The sequence below is a fragment of the Coenobita brevimanus genome, chromosome 57 (genome assembly GCF_032717465.1).
Source record: "Coenobita brevimanus isolate Jiangsu-jjx chromosome 57, ASM3271746v2, whole genome shotgun sequence".
NCBI lineage: Eukaryota > Metazoa > Arthropoda > Malacostraca > Decapoda > Coenobitidae > Coenobita > Coenobita brevimanus.
The window spans coordinates 56,614,314-56,634,491 of record NC_137010.1 but is presented as its reverse complement, the minus strand read 5'-3'; the positions used below and the strand labels follow the sequence as shown (position 1 = coordinate 56,634,491).

Sequence of the window (20,178 nt, the reverse complement as noted above, 5' to 3'; positions counted from 1 at the left end):
GCAACACTGGCGTGGGGAGAGGTATGGCTGAGCTCACAGTGTAATGTGTATTACACTGTGGCTGAGCTACAGCTCTTGAGAAACAAGGCGTGACATTTTCGACTAAACCAAGTCGGATCACTTGTAAAACGGCTCCAAGCTGGCGCGGGGGGCGGAGCATCGGAGTGACGTCGACTAGCACGAAACCCAGCCAGGGCCAGTTGAGTCCTTGAGTACAACGGTGGTGAGTGGATAGTTGCTCCACGAAATTATTGACACTACCTTCGCGAGACGACCAGGTGTACAGGCCAGCCAGGTCTTCGCTACAGAATGTCATATTGTGCGGTGCGTGGTTGCAATTCAAATTATTACAAACGGGAAAGAAATATTATGTTGCATCGCTTCCCGAGGGATGAAATATTGAAAAATAAGTGGATTGCTGCATGCAAACGAGAAAATATCAATCCAAAGTTTGCAAGAGTTTGCAGTTTACATTTTAAGCGAAGTGACTATGCAAGACACATGGTTTATGAAATGCTAGGCCGGCCAGTACCGAAAACTGTAAGGAAACTGAATTATGATGCCGTGCCAATGGATCACCAACGTGCATCACAAGGTAAGATTATTGGTTCTTCCCTCGCCTGTGACGTCACGACACGTAGCCCGACCCATGGTAAAATAGCTAAAGCATAGTAGTACCCATGGTAAAATATCTGGGAGTTTTTACCATGGCCTGACCAGGGACACACACTGCATCACTGACCCTTGAGGGTGGTGGCAGAGCCTCATGTGATGCAGGACCATTGGGTAATTAACCCGTGGTATGCACTGGAAACATTACGTTCTGTAAGAGCACCATCGTCTCAAGGAATAATGAGTGATAATTAAAAGCAGTTTTAAATAAGAATGGGTTAAAGGGTGGAATAACATGAATTCGGTCAGTGTTACTTTCATGACTTTTTTTTTTTTTTTTCTAGATTTAGCTTTTATAGTACACTGTTCTCATCCCCCACCAATAAAATTTCCATGTCAGGTCCTAAACTATGCCTGTTCTACCTCAGTTTTTCCTCTTAATTTAAAGTAGAGTTATAGGTTTTCCTCGCAGGGGACTGTCTTTTATATTTATTTTTCACAGCCATTGTCCCATGGGCATAGATATGTGAGCTGCCTAGTATGTCCGTCAAGGCCTTGCATCAGTTCTGAAACAAATTATACGAAAATAATTTTGACACTTCCCCTTGCCGCTGATTATATTTCAGGTGGTCCAAGTTCAGGCTCTAAGCTGTCAAGCGTTGACATCTGGTGAAGCGTTTTGTAATTTTTGGATACAGTAGGCTGTGATTCTCAAACGTTGTACATATTTATATACACGTAACATCTGTGTATTACTCGTATAATTTTAATGTAAATCGGTTGTTCACTTAAGGTTATCAGCCCAACGTTAAAGGATGAAAAAGTTATCGTACATCGCCTGATTCGCATTTCAATATATTTATACGGTATTTTTTCCTTTACTACATACCATTTGATGCCACATTTCACGTTATAAAACCAATAGATCACTTGTCACCTTTGTAAGTCATAACCCCAAAACTAGGATATTCGCTAGGTAAATGTTATTGATATTTAAATAAACGACGGGGAATCGTCCTGACGGCGAATTGTCTTTATGTTGCGAGTTGTCCCGCTCGGAGAACATGCCGTCCAAATGTGCAGTACTCGGCTGTATTTCGTCCTATAAACGTCACATTGGCATAGTTTTTCATAGATTTCCTGAAAATAAAGATCTTAGAAGAAAGTGGATTTCGTTTTGCAAGAGTGAAAACATCAATCCAAAGAGTGCACGAATTTGTCAGTTACATTTTAACGACGGTGATTATGAGAGAAATCTAAAATATGAATTGTTACGCCTGCCAGTACCCAAGAAACTAAGAACATTGAAGGTTGGTACTCTGCCGACTCTTCACATACCAGACATTGTAGGTGAGTTCAGCTTAGTTGTAATTCGAGTCTTCACATACCAGAAGCTGCAGGTATTCTTATCTGGGGGTTCATTATGATCCTTAGGGAATATACTGTACGTTAATGGTGCTAAAATTCCTGAACTGCGTATTGGCAACTTGTATAATAATACCGGGGCCACCACAGATCCTCAGTCCAGTCAGCAGCTGGACAGGAGGTGAGCAGCCCTTGACACGGTGACAGGTGCGCCATTCAATTGAGCAAGAATGTTGTTGCATGAATAGTGCTAACTGATTGATTAAATATACCATCAGGGAGTTTAGGTTTTGTTAAAATTCTAAGAGTGATGGAATTGGGATATTATTTTGGTTAATGTCGGTTTTCAGCCCATACTGCTTTTTCCCATGAAACATAGGTTTTTGTGGTATTATTTTACAAGTGGACAATATGCAGTTTTGGAATTTTAGCACCATTAACGTATAGTATAGTCCCTAAGAATCACAATGAACCCCCATTACCCCATTTAGAAATTGATATTTTCAGAGATAATGAATTTAATTTAAAATTCCAAGAAAACCCTACCTTGGATCTTCACTCAGCCACTCCAGGTAAAAAATGCGTGCATTCGTACATGTGTTTTTCTTAGGTCTGTATCACCCACTTATAGGCCTACTTTAGGTCCATCCATCCATCCATTGCCAGATGCCATGTATCCCAAATGGGGTGGCCAAGGGCTTAGAGTTAATTGTTTTACAGGGAGGGGCACTAATCCTCCACCAACCCCACTTGACATAGGGATGCCAACAGCATCTGGTGTTCCCAGGCGGTCACCCATCCAAGTACTAACCAGACCCAACATTGCTTAACTTCGCTGATCGGATGGGAAGCGGTGTACTCAACGTGGCATGTGATGGAATTCAGCCAATGGATTTGAATCACGTTCTTTGATTCAATCTGGATGGAAAATTCAAATCCTTCTCGCTATGGCCTCTGAAGAAGAAAGACGTGCTGTGTGTCCCGGGTGTGATATTGATTATTTACGGGTGATTAAGCGTTTCCACTCAGAACCTGAAGAGGCTATTGAGTTTTTTAGAAGACACGGTGTATTACCTTCTGAAGTTTATTGCCCAGACTGTCAGGAACCGTGTAAATTTAGAAAAGACAGACATCAGTGGTACTGTGGTCGGTACTAAAAGTACGCAAAAACCAAGAAACGGTTACAGTATAATTTTTGTGTTTCTGACTACAAAGGAACTTTTCTGGACAACACACACCTTCTGGCTTGGCAAATTATATTGTTCATAAACCACTGGATTCAAAGGTTCTGGAACCACGACGTTATTGCCAGACGACCCTCGTCCAGGACATTAGTATCTCTAGGGTAAGCATTCCCCTAGGATAGGTTAGGTATATTGGGGTAGGTTTGGTTAGGTTCAGTGTGTTTGGTGAGGTTATGTTACATATTCCCCTAGGATAGGTTAGGTATGTTGGGGTAGGTTTGGTTAAGTTTAGTGTGTTTGGTGAGGTTACGTAACATATTCCCCTAGAATAGGTTAGGTATGTTGGGTTGCATTTGGTTAGGTTTACTGCGTTTGGTGAGGTTATGTTACGTCTGTCTGGTTAGGTTTCGTTTGTTCCGTTATGTTACCCGGTGGTGCAGTATATTTTTCTGGTGGTTTTTGATGCGATTTGAGTTGTTTTTTACTTCATTTTTTTTTTTTTCTGCATGATTTCACCTACTTGCCCAATCAGAGTTCATGATTGGCAAAGAGGGGAAATGAGGCATTTCTGACAAAACTGAAGGTCAAAAACATTCGAATCGCATCAAAAACTGCCAGAAAAATATATTTCACTACCTGGGGGGTATATTGTTCACTTATAAAAATTTACCTTTTTTGTGATGGTTTTTTATGTGATTCATTCGATTTTGAGCATTATTTCCATCAGAAATAACCAGATTTTGATATCCCCCCCCTCAATCCCCCTGCAATAATGTGGGATCTGGGGAATCAGGGGTTTTATGGAGGGGAGAAACATGGAAAATTGTCATTTCCAAGTGAAATGGTGATAATCGAATGAATCATACCAAAATCCATCGGGAAAACCTAGGTTTTGTGGGTAAGATACGAAGGTCTAATCTTAAACCCAACCCAACCTAAAACCTAACCTAACTTAACCTAAACAGAACGTAACCTACTGTTCAAATCTTACATACTCTTACCTTACTCGTCAGATAGGGACACTGAACAGATAGGGGCAAAACACTGTGGGACCTAAGAAATTCAATGCTTGAACTGTTGTTTTCAAAACAACTTTTATGCGGCCAGGAACAGAGGGACACCTGCCACACTGGACAAACACATCTACTCTGATTTTGAAATGAAAGTGGGAGGTAGTGGGGGGAACAGAGCAAACTCTGAATGGCTGTAGGTGATTTGGTGACGGCTGTGATTGGCATACTTATTGCCGGCGTTGAGAGCTCAGTTTGAACCAAATTTCGTTGAGCCAGCAAGTCATCCTAGGTGGGTCGGAAGGGGGAGAGTAGAGTGGGGATACCCAAATATTATTATATCTGCCTTAAAACCAATTTGCGATGGAAGTATAAGGAAACTGTTGATGAACTTGAAGAGATGAGTGTGAACACAATAAAATTGACGGGAATTATTATGGGCTGAAAATAGATCTATCTATCTATCTATTGCCAGACGCCTCAGTCCCGTTTGGGGTGGCCACAAACAAATCGCCTCCAAGTCGCCCTGTCCCCCGCCATTTCACTCCCCTGCTCCCAACTCACACCCCCCTCTCTCATATACCTCTCCACCCCATCTCTCCATCTCATCCTCGGCCTCCCCCTCCCTCTTTCCCCCTCCACCTCACTCACATACACTCTCTTCGTCAGTCTTTGACCCTCCATCCTCTCCACATGGCCAAACCACCTCAGTGTGTTCCTCATAACGCTTCCTATCACATCCACATCCACACCACAACGCTCCTTTATATCCTCATTCGTCAGCCTGTCTCTCCACGTGACTCCACAGGCTCCTCTTAAATAACTCATTTCCACGGCTCTCACTCTTGACTTGTGTCCTTCCAACAACGTCCAAGCTTCGCTTCCGTACGTTAGAGTTGGTATCACAATACTGTCATGTAGTAACTTTTTCACTTCCATGCTCACTTCCATGGAAGTTGCCAATATGCAGATCAGAGATATTACCACCATAAATGCATGATATATTGGCAAATTTTTACAAGCTGCCATTACACCCCCAAGGTTGTGCAGTATATTTTTCTGGTAGTTTTTGATGTGATTTTTAAGTGATTTTGACCTTCATTTTTATCAGAAATGCTTCATTTTTCCTCTTTCCAATCATGAACTTTGACTTGATAAGGAGGTGACGTGAAGCATTTTTGACAGAAAACGAAGGCAAAAATCATTCAAATCGTATCAGAAATCACCAGAAAAATATACTGCACAACCAGTTAACCTAACCAAACAGACCTAACCTAACCTAACTGACAGAAAGTGAAGGCAAAATCACTCCAATCGCGTCCAAAATCTCCAGAAAACTATACTGCACAACCGGATAACCAAACCAAGCGGACCTAATCTAACCTAACCTAGCGTAACCTAACCTAACCTAACCTAGCGTAGCCTAACCTAACCTAACCTAGCGTAACCTAACCTAACCCAACCTAACCAAACCTGCTGCATTGGAATGCTTACAGGGATACTGTGGTCCAGGTTGTGCAGTGTAGTGTTCTGGTATTTTTTGACAAGATTTGAGGACCTCCATTTTTGTTGGAAATGCTCCATTTTACCTCTTTCCCACTCATGAACTTTGACTGGAAGAGGAGCTGAAATGAAGCACTTTCGACAGAAAACGAAGGCAAAAGTCACTCAAATTGCATCAAAAACCACCGACTGGAAACGTGTATTAATGCGTAAATAATCAGTTTCACACCCAAGACACAGATCATGTCTTTGTTTGGGAACCATAGCAAGAAGAATTTTATTTTTCCTCCCAGAAGGAATCGAAGACTGCTCTTCAAATTGATTGGTAGAATACCATCACTTGACCTAAAGAGTGCCTGTGAGTGGGTGAAACAGACCTAGCAGACGCATGCGCAGTTGAAGGACAGAGAAACATATGTACGAACGCATGGAATTTTTACACGGACTGGCTGAGTGAAGATCCAAGGTAGGGTTTTTTGGGAAATTACAATTAAATTCATTATTTCTGTAAAAATAAATTTCTGAATGGAATTATAAGGGTTCATTATCATTCTTAGGTAATACACCTGTACTATGTGTTTATGGTGGTAGTATTCCTGAACTGCATATTGGCAACTTGTAAAATACTGTAATACCCTTGAAAGCAGCAGCTGTGGCTCAGTGGGTTAGAGCACTCCGCTCTGGCTGAAGGGTCGGAGGTTTGAGTCCACCCAAAGGTCATCGGTAGACATCAGGAAGGGCATCCAGTCATAAAGCGCTGCATGCTCCAAACCTAAGTCCTTTGGCCAGGGGCAACGTTTTAGCCCTCATTGGAGAAGGGGCATGGCATTAAATAAAATTAAATGAAAAATCTACTGTTTCCATTAGCAGGGAGTTCCATGTGTGAGCTATCGGACTGAAAAAGAATCTTCTGGATTCTGCATAGGAACGTGTGGTTTTATTTTACTATCTGTCTATCTGTCTATTGCCAGACACCATAATCCCACAAAGGGTGGCCATTTGACAATGAGTTAGTTGTTTTACAGGGAGGGGCACCAACCCTCCACCAACCCACTTGTTGACACGTAGGGAGCACGTATGGTTTGGTTATATGGTTACCACCCAGCGTTGTAAATGGTTTCTTGGCTTATAGAAAACCATTTGGCTTGTCACTCAGTGTAAAGCCACCTATAAAGGAAAGAAAAGGAATAAGAAGTGACAGGAAAGATAGGAGAAATAGGAAGAGAGGAGGACAGGCACAGAAAAAGAATGATGAAAGCTAAGGAAGTAGGCAGCACTACATCTAGTGAGTGGATGATGGTCGCCACCACCTACCGCAAGTACGCAATGTGGAACCCAGTAAAATAAGGGTCATAGACAGGTAGGCTACCAAAAAAGAACTTTAAATTTCATACCATATGCAAATGCATAACAGCCAAAATATTAACCCTTTGAGATTCCGATGAAACGATTTTGAGATCATAATACCAACCTTTGAGATTCTGATGACTCAAATTCGAGTCAAATGAAACAATATTTTCTTTTGGCTTGTTTTTCATCTCCTATCTGGCCGTGTTCCACATACACTATTCTGTTTATCCTTTTCAAACTGTTTGTTTTTACCGTGACAGTACATCAGATAGATATGCATAATAAATTGCTTCTTACTGCGAATAATATTGGTATTACAGTACCAGCATGGATATTTGCTTGTGTGACTGAGAACTTTCGCTTTTCTCTGTGAAAATTAACATAAATTGCCATAACCTATATATCAATAGAAAGGGAATTTACTGTAGATTGACAAGGTGCTATCAAAATTCAGGTTTTTTTATTTTTATTTTTTTTTTTACAGGAGGGTGTGTGATTTTTCCCGCATGTAGTATTGGCCTTTTAGCTATCGTATTTGCTTTTTTCAACCATACTACGATAAAGATCAACTATTCAGCTTTAAAACGGTACCACATTCATCAGTCTACCATAAAAAGTTAGTGTACAGTGGCCGATTAAGTACAAAAATCGCTCCGCAACAGTGCGCTCTATGTGCACCAGGCTGAATCTGGCACAGACACAATCAGCAGAGAGCCGAAAATCGCAAAGGGTTAATACCGGTACTGTACCTAAAAACCTACCTCTTCGCCTGAACATCATACGTGTACAGTATGTTCATATACCCGTTTACACCCGACTTTGGGTATGCGCTCCTTCCTGCTTTTTTTTTGGCCTGTGTACTTGTAACATTTTACCGTTTAGGTTAGGTTAGCTAGCTTCTTGGGCGACAGTTTTTTCTGGTGTGTTTTGGATGATTGGACCTTCGATTTTCATGGATTTGCTACATTTTTTTTTTTGGGGGGGGGGGATGAGCACAAGGAAGCATTACCAACAAAATTGTCAAAAACATTCAAAACATAACCGAAAAAATTGTTGCCCAACAGTTAGGGGTGTATTGTATACGGTACTTGTAAAATTTTACCGAATGTTTAATATATATCTTGAATGAGTGACTCCTTGTGCCAAGTGCAGGTGCTACAACAACTAAATCTTAAGGTTTGATGCTAGATAATCCACTGAAAATTCTGTAGCAGTATATCATATCCTGTCTCAGCAGCTTTCCCTTGATTGAGTACAGACCCAGGATATGAAGTCTTTCTTCATAGGGGAGATGTTCAAGATTTTTTATTTGCTTGATCCGGCTGTGCTGTACAAATTCTAGCAGTTTCAAGTCATTTGCATATCTAGAACTCCAAATAGGAGATGCAAAGTCAAGAGTGGGACAGATGTCAGTGATGAATAAAGAATACAATATAACCTTGAAATAATGGACTCCAGTATACCGGAAATAATTCGCTTTTATCTGACTCAAGGAGCTGACCGGACTAAATTAATATACTATGTATCGGAGAAAGTTCAATAAAGCCAGAAGTGGTCCGGAATGCCTGATCACTTCAGCTATGTTCACCACAATAAGGTAAATGAAAGGCATGTTTATCGGTGTACAGTACTGTATTGTTTTATTGTTTTATGTTATATTATACTGGGTACCATTTGATTATTATAGAGAATGTATTATGCAGTGCAGTACAGCAGTGGTAGTGAAAACAGTTAAAAACCGTTGGTGTGATCCAGACTAATGTCTGATAAATCAGATAAGTCTGGGTTAGCAGGGGGAAGTCCAGATGTCACTTTCATTGGAATTTTGCTTTTTTTGGAATGGCTTGGGACCCAATTAGTCCATTATAGTGAGGTTTTACTGTACATAAATTGAGTTGTGCGGCCAAATGGCACTTGACTTGAGTAGGTAGTGGCAACACCTCCAGCTTTTGCAGTAGAGAGTCTTACATGGCTATGGAATTTCAGGTTGGTATCTATTGCTACACGAAGGTCTTGGTGGGAAGAACAGGTTTTAAAAGGAACACTGTCCAGGTAGTAAAAACGGTCATCCAGAGCATTTGCATGTGAGTGGGTGAATCTCCAAAATGTACATTTATATAGGGGAAATTCGAGACCCCAAAACTTTGAAGTGTTGTTGAGTGTTGATATTGTGTTTTAATTCTAATGATGCGGGGTTTGCTTACCTGGTTGCCTACCCCGTTATGATTTGACAGTATGGCTCAATAGAAATCTGTTTTTCAAGAATTATGGCAGCCCATACCTGCTGGCACACCAGCCCCATTTCCTATAGCTACACATCATCATCATCATCATAGAGAATAGAGTAGGGGCTGAGTTTTGTGCCATGTGCAGGGTTGGGGTTGGAGGTGGAGAAATGGAGATAGAGTTTCAAGCCATCAGCAAAGATCATATATTTGCATGTTATTTCAGAGCCAGTGTAGTTAATAAATTGCAATAAAAAACAGAAGAGGGCCAAGTACAAAACTGTGAGGCACTCTGCTGAGAACTGGTCTGGGTGAGCTAGCATGACCGTTTACAGATACTGACATAGCACATCCCAAAAGAAAGCAACGTAGCCATCTAAAGAGATTCCATTCATAATTAACTTGTCTAGAAGGACCTGGTGATTCACTCTATCAAAGGCTTTCATGTATAGTAGAACCCTGTAATTGCCAAACTCAAAATTGTCGGCATCACTAATTAGCGAATTATTCCTTAAAAAATGATAAAAATTACAAAAATTGGCGCAACACTTAGTTTAAACTTGGCACATGGTTGTACAGTACAGCTTGGTGCGGGCAGAGGGGCGCAGCTGTTGTGTACTGTTGATAGCGGCCTTTCTTGAGTACTCTCAGTGATGCTCTCGTTGTAAAGTGTTAATAAATTATGACACCAAAACGTCCTGCACCACCTTCAGGTAGTAAGCCACAATTTAGCAAGCGTCCTAAGAAAACCATGACTCATGAGGAGAAAGTGAATATCCGTGATATGGTAAAAGGAGGACAATTGAATTCGCAGTGACCAGGAAAGCTAAAGTGAACGAGAGTGTTGTGTGGTACCTTAAAAAACAAGAGGCCCAAATATGGCATGCTGTGACTAAAGTGTTGGTGGTAGTGCCAAAAATGCAACAAATATAAGGGACAAAGTGGTAACATGTATGGAAGTGGCACTCTCTTCTTGGCTAGATGATTGTAGAGGTAAAAATATGTCACTGAATTCAAACCTCATCCATGAAAAAGCTCGCAGTCTTCACTCCCATTACACAACTGAAGAAACAGCTAAGGCAGGCTGTTCAACAGACCCTGACCCAAAGTCCTTCACCTCTAGCAAGGGCTAGTTTGATCTTTTTCGAAAGCGGTTTTCACTGAAACATGTTAAAATTTATGGTGAATCAGTGTCGGCCGATCACAAGGCTGCTGCCACCTATCCAGCCATCCCTATAAAAAAAAAATAAATAAATAAAAAAAAATCGATGAGAAGGGCTACAAGCCAGAACAAGTCTTCAGCGCTGATAAAACATCCTTATTCTGGAAAAAAAATTATTGCCAATACCTACGTAAGTAAGCAGGAGGTGAGTGCACCAGGTTTTAAGGCTGCAAATTATCAATTTACTCTCCTTGTATGCGGCAGTGCAGCAGGCCATATCATGAAGTCTGGGCTTATCTAGTGTGGCGAATCCAAGGGCTTTGAAAAACCAAACGAAAGCATTTCTTCCTGTTTACTGGATGTTCAGCAGCAAAGCCTGGATGACCAAACTTTCTGTTCAGTGATTGGTTTCATAAATGCTTTATTCCAATGGTCAGGCAGTACCTGAGTGATCAGGGCCTGGAATTCAAAGTTCTTATCCTAGATAATGACCCAGGTCACCCAGATCCACAGCATTTATAAGCTGAGGGGGTTGAGGTTATGTACCTATGTCCAAATACCACCTCCCTTATCTAGCCCATGGATCAGGGAGTAATTTGTGCATTTAAAGCCCTGTACACCCATCGGAGCATGCAGAGAATTGTTGAAGCCACCACCTCCCCCAATCCTAATTGTACTGTTAGAGATAGATGGTTGCAATTAAGTTTCCATAATAGAAAAGATATCAATTTCCTAATAATAGCAAAAGCTTTGAACATAATACAACTTATTCCTTAAACAGTTTATATTTACAGAACCAAATGATAAAGAACTAAAAGTAGATTGCACCCATGATGGGGTTGGCTTTAGTTTTTTGTAGGCTTTGGGTTTGTTTGAGAGTCATCTGTTAGGTTAGAAGAAGGGTCTGCTGAAAGGCCAGAGTTGCCATTCAGAGTGTTGGCATGTGGGGCAATACAGGCCCCTTGATTTGGATCACTGGTGTGGTCTGGGTGCTTAGCTGCCTGACTGGAGCTGTGGGCTCGTTGTTTGTGTCTCTCTCTGCTTGTAAGTGAAATCACGAGTAATGTAAACCTGATTGTATCTGGAGTTTCTGGGGGTTTTTGGAGTGGTTCAGTAGTCCAGCTTAGTAATAAATTTTACATGCTGCAGAGAGGAGAGAGAATATTGGCAAATAGCTTCAGCTACTTTTAGCATACATTGTACTATCTGCTGCCACTGTGTAATCATTTTATGTCTTAGTAGCCAACCTGTAACTGAAAACAAATGTAATGCTTTTAATCTCATACATAGTAGCCTAATCATTCAAGATGAAGGAGGTTCCTAACAGCCTTGGATTAATTACACTATCAAAATGTCAATTGCAACTAAAGTTACAAACATTGAAGGCAGGGAACTCAGCACATTGTTTCACTCCTGGGCTGCACCCAGTCCTGGTAACCTAGGGGAACCGCACCTAGGTCAAGGGCATTTGCCATGAATGACTTAGTGTCTCACAGAGGAGCCTAATATCACACACAGTGCATCTGATAAATAATTAACCAAATTGGGGACTCTTGATTGACTGTAAACTTCATAAAATAGGTACTTCTTTCATTCAGTATTGGATAGCTGAGGTATATTACCTGAGATATGACATAAATATTTACCTATTTGCTCTCTTACAGACACAGGGGATACTGCAGTGCAACAGGCTGAGCCACACAGCATACCAGATACTCTGCAGAATATACTGTACATAATGTGGACTGTGGACGATTAGGTAGTTTTTTTTTTTTTTCCCACTGAAATACTGTTAGTCATGATTTAATAATATGAGAAATAACAGTTTCACACAAATACTTTGATATAATGATTATTTTAGAAAATTACACAAACTTACACTTCATGCTTACTTTCACACTGGTGATCACTATGTAATGGTCAGACAGGCACATCCCTTCACCACACATTGCTATGCAAAGTATGTCAAAGGATGCCTTTTTATTTGTTATTAAATGTACTTGTAGATGCTTCAGTGCAAGACAAATTGTCAGTTCCACCAGCTGCTACTGCAGAAGGCATTGAGATGCTGCAGTTCCAACATGAACAGTTTAGGAAGGAAAGGGATGCTCTTCATATCAGTACCAAGAGGGAAGTAGAATGCATTAACCAGCACATGTTGAGGAAATTGCAAAATTTAGTGAAAACTTGTATAGTGTGTCTGATAAAGTCAACTGTTAAAAGGAAAGATTAAGTTATTGTACTATTTATCTGAAACCCAACTTAAATCCATTTTCAGCAGTAAACCTCTTACATGCTGGAATGAGGAAAATATTAGTCGGACATTGATTCTCTAATTCTTAAGTAAGAGGACATATGAATTTCAAAGAAAAAAGTGGCATTATCCTCTTCCATCTAAATCAGCACTGTTGCTGGGTAGCAAATATTGATGTGGAGCCGGGTATGTAGACTGTGCTGCAGACTGTATCCCTCGTGATTGTCGCATCACACATGCATTATGTGAACTACTTGCGTCTTTTTGCAGTATTGTGTGGATTACGGTGTCAAGATGAGTTTTTCAAGTGAAGAAAGTGGTGGTGAACATCTGCAGATTACCCGGAAGCGGCAAGTTAATAAAGACAAGTGGATTAGGAACGAGAGAAAGAGAAAAAGGGACAGTGGTGAAGCTTACATGACTACAACTGGACAACTTCAGCCAAGACGCAGTATTGGACCTGCGTGTACATGTGCAAGTAAATGTTATGATGTGCTCGGTATGCAGTGTGTTACAGACATTTTCACTAATTATTGGGCATTAGCAAATTACGACGCCCAAACTAGTTACAGTATATTGCGAGTCGTGTAACATCCACTGATTGTAAGAGAAGCCGCGTTAAAGACAGGCCAAGTCGTGTTCTCCGAATTCTGAAGTACACGATCATGAAAGATGATTCAGTGATCAGAGTCTGCCGCACAGCTTTCCTGAACATTCATGGTGTGTCTGAGAAGCGAGTGCGTGTCGTTGCTAACAAATTAATAAAGACAGGCACTGTTAATAAGGATCAGAGAGGTAGGCATACACCTTCCAGTAAAGTGTCAGAATTCAAAAGAAACCTGGTGAGGGAACACATTAGAAGCCTTGTAACACTTTCAAGTGACTGTTCACAAGTTAAGAGCTCTCACCGTAAATACTTGCCGCCAGGTCTCAACATCAGCATTTTGTATGACCTATATAAGGAGTGGATGTGTGTTGAAAAAAAAGGTGATGAAAATGTAGTGAAACTGTGGTATTACAGAGATGTTTTCACCAAAGAGTTTAATATTGGGTTTGAACCTTCACGAAGTGACACATGTAATAAATGTGATAAAATAGATCTAGAAATAGCAGGACTAAATAAAGAAACTGATGAGGAATGCATTCGTGACTTGACAGATGAGAAGACTGTACATTTATCGAGGGCTGAGGCCGGGCAGATTCTTCTGAAAAGGATTTCCAAGGAGACTGATGAGCCACATATTGCTGCAGTTTGTATGGACATGCAGCAAAACCTCCCCACACCAAAGCTCATCACAGGACTACAGTACTACAAGAGGAAATTGTGGACCTACAACTTTGCAGTTCATGACCTTAAAAGTGGTGAAGCAACCATGTACCTGTGGAATGAAACAGAAGCTAAGAATGGGTCTGCTGAAGTTGCTTCTTGTCTTGATCATTATGTGAACAGTGTAATTGGTAGTGAAAAGACAAAACTAGTAATCTTCTCTGATAACTGTGCAGGACAAAGTAAAAACAAGAACATGGTGCTATCTTGTTTGCGGTACATTCACGGAGGCCGTTTTACTAATATTAAGCATTATTTCATGGTACCTGGTCATTCATACTTATCGTGTGATCAGGATTTTAGGCAAATTGAACTGAAAGTGAGGCCAGTGCCTGTGTACACAACTGACCATTATGCCCAGCTAATTAAAGCAGCACAGAGAGTTCTTCCCTTTAGTGTTGTGCGCATGAAAAGAGAGGACTTCAAGGATTATGACAAGCTACAACAGCAGGTGACATGGGGTTATGTGAAATATTCAGGGTTCTTTGAGGCAAGACTGTTTAAGTTTTCTGACCAGTACAGGCATGGTTTTGAAGTACAGCAAGACTATGATGCTCTTCGTCCAAGTAAATATGTCTGCCTCCAAAAGAAACGCCAGAAGAAACCCCTTGATCTATCAGAAACTCAGCTTCAGCCAAAGTATCCTGTACCTGTCAAACTGTCAGCTGAAAAACTGAAGGACATCCAGGATCTTATGCAGTATGTGGTAAACGATGATCCTGCGTACATACACTTCTATGAAGACCTTATGAAGGACCAGGAAGCTGTGATGGGGGCCATGCCTGGGCCAGCAGAGGATGACCTGGACCACGACGACCTTGGCACCTGCCCTCAGCTTGATACCAAGCTGAAGGCAGGTGTCCTACCCCACAAGTTTGACCATCAAGGGAGGAGTACACCAGTGAATGCAAACAGAGCAATATTACAGAGAAAAAGGTTAATTCAAGAAATGCTGGTAGAAAAAGAAAATAATCCAAGTGTCCCAGGTAAGTGTGTCATTATTCCAGTAACTAGCTAGGCTATATAGCCTACACGTACTGAGAAACTACCCTGATAACGGATATAACGGTACTGTATACCTTAAACTTTTATTTTTGGATGTAACAAGCTGATGATCATGCAAGAATATTAGGAATAAAAGATTACCATATTTGATGTATGGACAATTCTCCGCCAGGACAGTTCACACCCTGGACGATTCCCTGTCATTTTATAAATATACCGTATTTAATATTAATTAATACTATAGTACTGTAAACCCTCGATGCAATGAACTAATTGGGGGGGAGGCATGGGTTGCTATATCCAAAAGTTTGCAATGTATGAGGGGTTTGGTATTTCTGAGGGATTACCGAACTCAGTTCGCTATGTAAGGGGAGTCATTTGGTTGTGTGTGCTGAAACATAACCTAAACTAACTATATGAAGTTTTACATGGAGAATTCAGTGGTCTGTGAAGTTGTACATGTATATAAATACAATACTATATGAAGTTGTACATATAAATACAATACCTGTAATAAGAATACAGTACAGTATAACATAATACTTTTACAGTACACTTACTGTGCCAGGAAGGGGTGGTGCTGTCACCGTGGGCTGCTTTGCAAACTTCTCCTGCATTTAGCGATCTTTGTTCGCAATATCTGGGAGTAGTTCGGTCTTGATTTGGCTGTTTGTTATATCTGAATTTCGCAATACCGGGGTTTGTTATATCGAGGTTTTAGTATAATTAATTTTCATGGGGAACCAACAAGGTCTGTTCCTTCAATGATATAGGCTTTTGGATAGTACAGGTACATAAAACCTTACTATAACGGATTAATTGGGGCCCAAGCCATTCTGATAAATCAGCCTCTGGACTTTCCCCTGCTAACCTGGACATTTTCCGATATATCAGACAGTAGTCCGGATTGCACCAAGGGTTTTTAAACTGTTTTTACAACCATTGCAGTAATGTATTGTATTATACATTCACTACAATAATCAGATGGTATAATATGCATAATAATACACCTCTCCCCCACTATTCAACAGATATGAGTTCCATAAGAAATGGTTGAATAATGAAATGGCCAGATAATGAACCGATTTTTCCTTAAGATTGTTAAGATATAGGGGGGTTGGGTTCCTCACCACCATCATCATTAAAAAAAATATTCAATAAAGATGGAAAAAATACCGGTATATGTGAACGAAATTGTCACAGGGATTTGAGCTGTTTTCGTATAGACCTACATTCTCAAGGAAAAGTTATTTAAGTCCTACATACATCCCAGATGATTGACATATGATTTTTGATCAAAAAAATATTGGAGAACAAATGAAATATGCCTACTCATCGGTATTAAAGAAAGCCACCTGAACGCCTTTGATAGCATGTTTATTGCTGATCCTGCTGACTGGACGTGACGTCACCACACCAGACAAACTCAAATTTATTCAGTTTAAAACAATAAACAGCAATGGAAGCCTAACTGGAAGCGCTGAAACCTAACTGGGGGACTTCGACACCAGGCTTCCCAATGATTATTATTAGGGTACCTACATACTGAGAGCAGGCCCATAGCCATGGGGAGGCTATGGAGGGGCTTAGCCCCCAAAAAACTCAATTACCCCCCCAGAAGTTTTTCACTTAGAAGCGTATATGATTTGCTTACACGCAAACAGAAAATATACGAAAATTCAAGCCAGATATGCTACTTATGACACATGCTTTGATTCTATACAGCTACATGTTTAATGACTTAACATATGGTCATGATGTAATTCATTATGTGCAAAATAAGCTGGTATAGGTTATAGGTGTTAGACTGGAATATAGTTTCTAATGGTTGAATGAACCGTATCAGTGTTGCGGCGGTTTGCATGTTTATATGGCACATGCTGCTAGGAAAACGTCTTGCAACACTGATTCAAATTCAAACTTATACTGGTGAAAACACTGTGAAGCTTACCTGGCAGTCTGGGCCCTGGCACACTAAATTCTGTAGTAGGTGCAGTGTAGAGCGTCACTCAACCGACAGTGTGAAATGGTGTTTTGTGGGACAAGTGATTAGGTAAGCACATCTCATAACCTCATTAGTAATATCAGTGCCAGTTTGCAAATTGCAAATACTGCCGGAATTATAATTAGCATTGAAAAAGGTATGAGTTGAAACTTGTGAAAGTTGAAAAAGCTATGAGGCTTCATGTGTAGAGAAAAGAATAACGTTCATTTTGGTACCAAAAAACTGGTTTCAGCGGGTTTTAGTACTTACACTAGTACCGTATACCGGTAATGCTGCATATATTTAGTTCATGTTCATACAATACATTCTAGAAGAAATATATATATGTATAAAAAAATAAAGCCCCCCTTACGACGGAGAGGGCCCCCCCAAATTTCAAGTCCTGGCTACAGGCCTGATTGAGAGTAGCGTCACAGGGGGTCCAGGTATAATAGAAAATTGTGGACGCTGGTCGCCATTTTGACTCCACCTCGTCCACTCACTCACTGCACTGTACTGTAATGTCTTTTTCCACACAGTTGCTTGAATCTTGTTGATAAAAGTGGACGTGATGCCGCGCTGCTGTGCCTATGGATGCATTAGTAGGTTAGAGAATGGGTTTATGCTGTACAGATTTCCAGCAAATCCAGAAAGAAGGAAAATATGGATAAACAAAGTCCTTCGTCTGGAGTGGGAACCATCTTCATCATCATACTTATGTCAGGTACACAGTATGACTTTTCATGCACATGGCTGGAGGCTTGCTCTTGTTTTTGGTACAAAATAGAAAATCCATCCATCCATCGTCCAGTCCTACTTTGTCCCATGAGGAACGTAGGAGCCTGGGGCTAGGCAAGTTGGTCCTGACATTTAAGATGAGAGTGACCAGCCTCACCCATCCCTGAGTGGCATTACGTGAGCAATAAACCCCAACCACCCCTTGGATATAAATCTTCACTGGCTCAATCTGATTGGAGCACCTTAATTACCCACTAAAGCACCAGGCGCCATAATTTGATTAAATGGTTACCACTCAGCATAGTAAATGGTTTCCTGGTGTGCAGGACACCATTCGGCTTACCACTCATTGTAGAATTACCCATGGGCAGAAGGAAGAGGAAAGAATGAAGAAATGAAAGACAGAAGAGGGAGTGTAAAGTCACACGTCAGCAAAAGGACGAGGAAAGAATGAAGTAAAGAAAGACGGAAGAGGAAGGGCAGAGAGGAGGGAGGAGTGGAAAGGCAGACACCCTAGAGCAGCACTGTATCGAGTGAGTGGATGGTATGTATTAAATATGAGAGGGAGATACTCAAAGAAAATAAGGACAGGTTAATCATTGGGAAAAAATTACATAAGAAGTTACGATTCACAAATAGTCCACACTATTTAATACTGTATGCTTAATTGTTTATGCATATTTATCTGTGTTCTTACATGTCACGTGTTCTGTTCTTGCATGTGCTTTGTGTATTATGCTTACATGGAGAAATTGTGATTCACAAATAGTCTGCGCTCTTTAACGCTGTATGCTTATATTGTACTACTTTATGTGTGTTCTTACATGCGTCAAGTGTATTATTCCAACGTGTTTTATTATATGGTATCTGTGTTATTTTTACATGTACAGTATTCTTACGTGCAATATGTGTAATCATCTTCCATGTATTTTCATCCATCCATCCATCATCCAGTCCTATGCTGCCCCATGAGGAGCGTAGGAACCCAGAGCTTGGCAAGTTGGTCCTGACATTTAAGATGAGAGTGAGCAGCCTCACTCGTCCCTGAGTGGCATTTCATGAGAAATAAACCCCAACCACTCCATGAATATATACCTACACTGGCTCAATCCGACTGGAGTGCCTTAATTCCTCACGAAACCACCTGGTGCCATAATTTGGTTATATGGTTACCACCCAGCATTGTAAATGGTTTCCTGGTGTACAGGAAACCATTTGGCTTATTGCTCAGTGTAGAGTTACCCATAGGGAGAAGGAAGAGGAAAGAATGAAGGGAAAAAAATCAGGAGGGAGTGTAAAGTCGCCCATAGCAGAAGGACGAGGAAAGAGTGAAGGAAAGAAAGACAGAAGAGGAAGGATGGAAGAGAGGAAAGTGCAGACACCCAAAGCAGCACTACATCAAGTGAGTGGATGGTGAGCCCCCCCCCCCACACCTACCACTAACGTGTATTTGACATGTATTATTCATTTGTGTGTTCTGACGTGCATTGTGTAATATTTCGTGTATTCAGTACTTTATATGTATTACGTGTACCAGCTGTATTATTCTTTGATCAACCTTCTATGAATTTTGCAAGCTTATTTTTAATATATAATTAATCTATCTATCTATTGCCAGACGCCTCAATCCCGTTTGGGGTGGCCACAAGCAAATCACCTCCAAGTCGCTCTGTCCCCCGCCATTTCACTACGCTGCTCCCAACTCACACCCCCCTCTCTCATATACCTCTCCACTCCATCGCTCCATCTCATCCTCGGCCTCCCCCTCCCTCTTCCCCCCTCCACCTCACTCACATACACTCTCTTCATCAGTCTTTCACCCTCCATCCTCTCCACATGGCCAAACCACCTCAGTGTGTTCCTCATAACGCTTCCTATCACATCCACATCCACTCCACAACGCTCCTTTATATCCTCATTCGTCAGCCTGTCTCTCCATGTGACTCCACAGGTTCCTCTTAAATAACTCATTTCCACTGCTCTCACTCTTGACTCGTGTCCTTCCAACAACGTCCAAGCTTCACTTCCGTACGTTAGAGTTGGTATCACAATACTGTCATGTAGTAACTTTTTCACTTCCATGCTCACTTCCCTGTTTCTTATCACTGCTTTCAAAGAACCAGCAACCTTTCTTCCCCTTTGTACCCTTTCAAGCACTTCACCCTCCAAACCTCCATCCTTACTCATCACACTACCCAATTACTTAAACGTACTCACACTTTCCAATTCCTCACCATCCAACCTCGCTGTACGTTCACTGACTTCACCTCACTCAAAGACCATCACTTTACTCTTCCCTACATTCACCTTATCTTATCGACACTATTCACCCAAGTACCCAAGTTTGAAAGGGATGGTGTAATACATGCAGTGTACCTGTAATGTTATGATTTCCTAAGTAGCTAACGCTTCGCAGGAACACTTTGAGCAAGACCAGTTTGAACATAAACGTGCAGATG

At 41.0% G+C, this 20,178-nt stretch overlaps 1 protein-coding gene and 1 pseudogene across 1 annotated transcript in view; one reads left to right on the top strand and one right to left on the bottom strand.

Annotated features, from left to right (window-relative positions):
• Window positions 1–559: 559 nt before the first annotated feature.
• Window positions 560–20,178, top strand: part of LOC145402032 (uncharacterized) — a 72,298-nt gene continuing 52,679 nt past the window's right edge. The window contains exons 1-2 of the mRNA XM_080274130.1: window positions 560–595; window positions 1,797–1,962. Of these exons, the coding sequence (XP_080130256.1) occupies window positions 560–595; window positions 1,797–1,962 (202 nt within the window). The remainder of the gene's footprint in view (window positions 596–1,796; window positions 1,963–20,178) is intronic.
• On the bottom strand, window positions 2,738–2,858 carry LOC145402421 (5S ribosomal RNA; annotated as a pseudogene).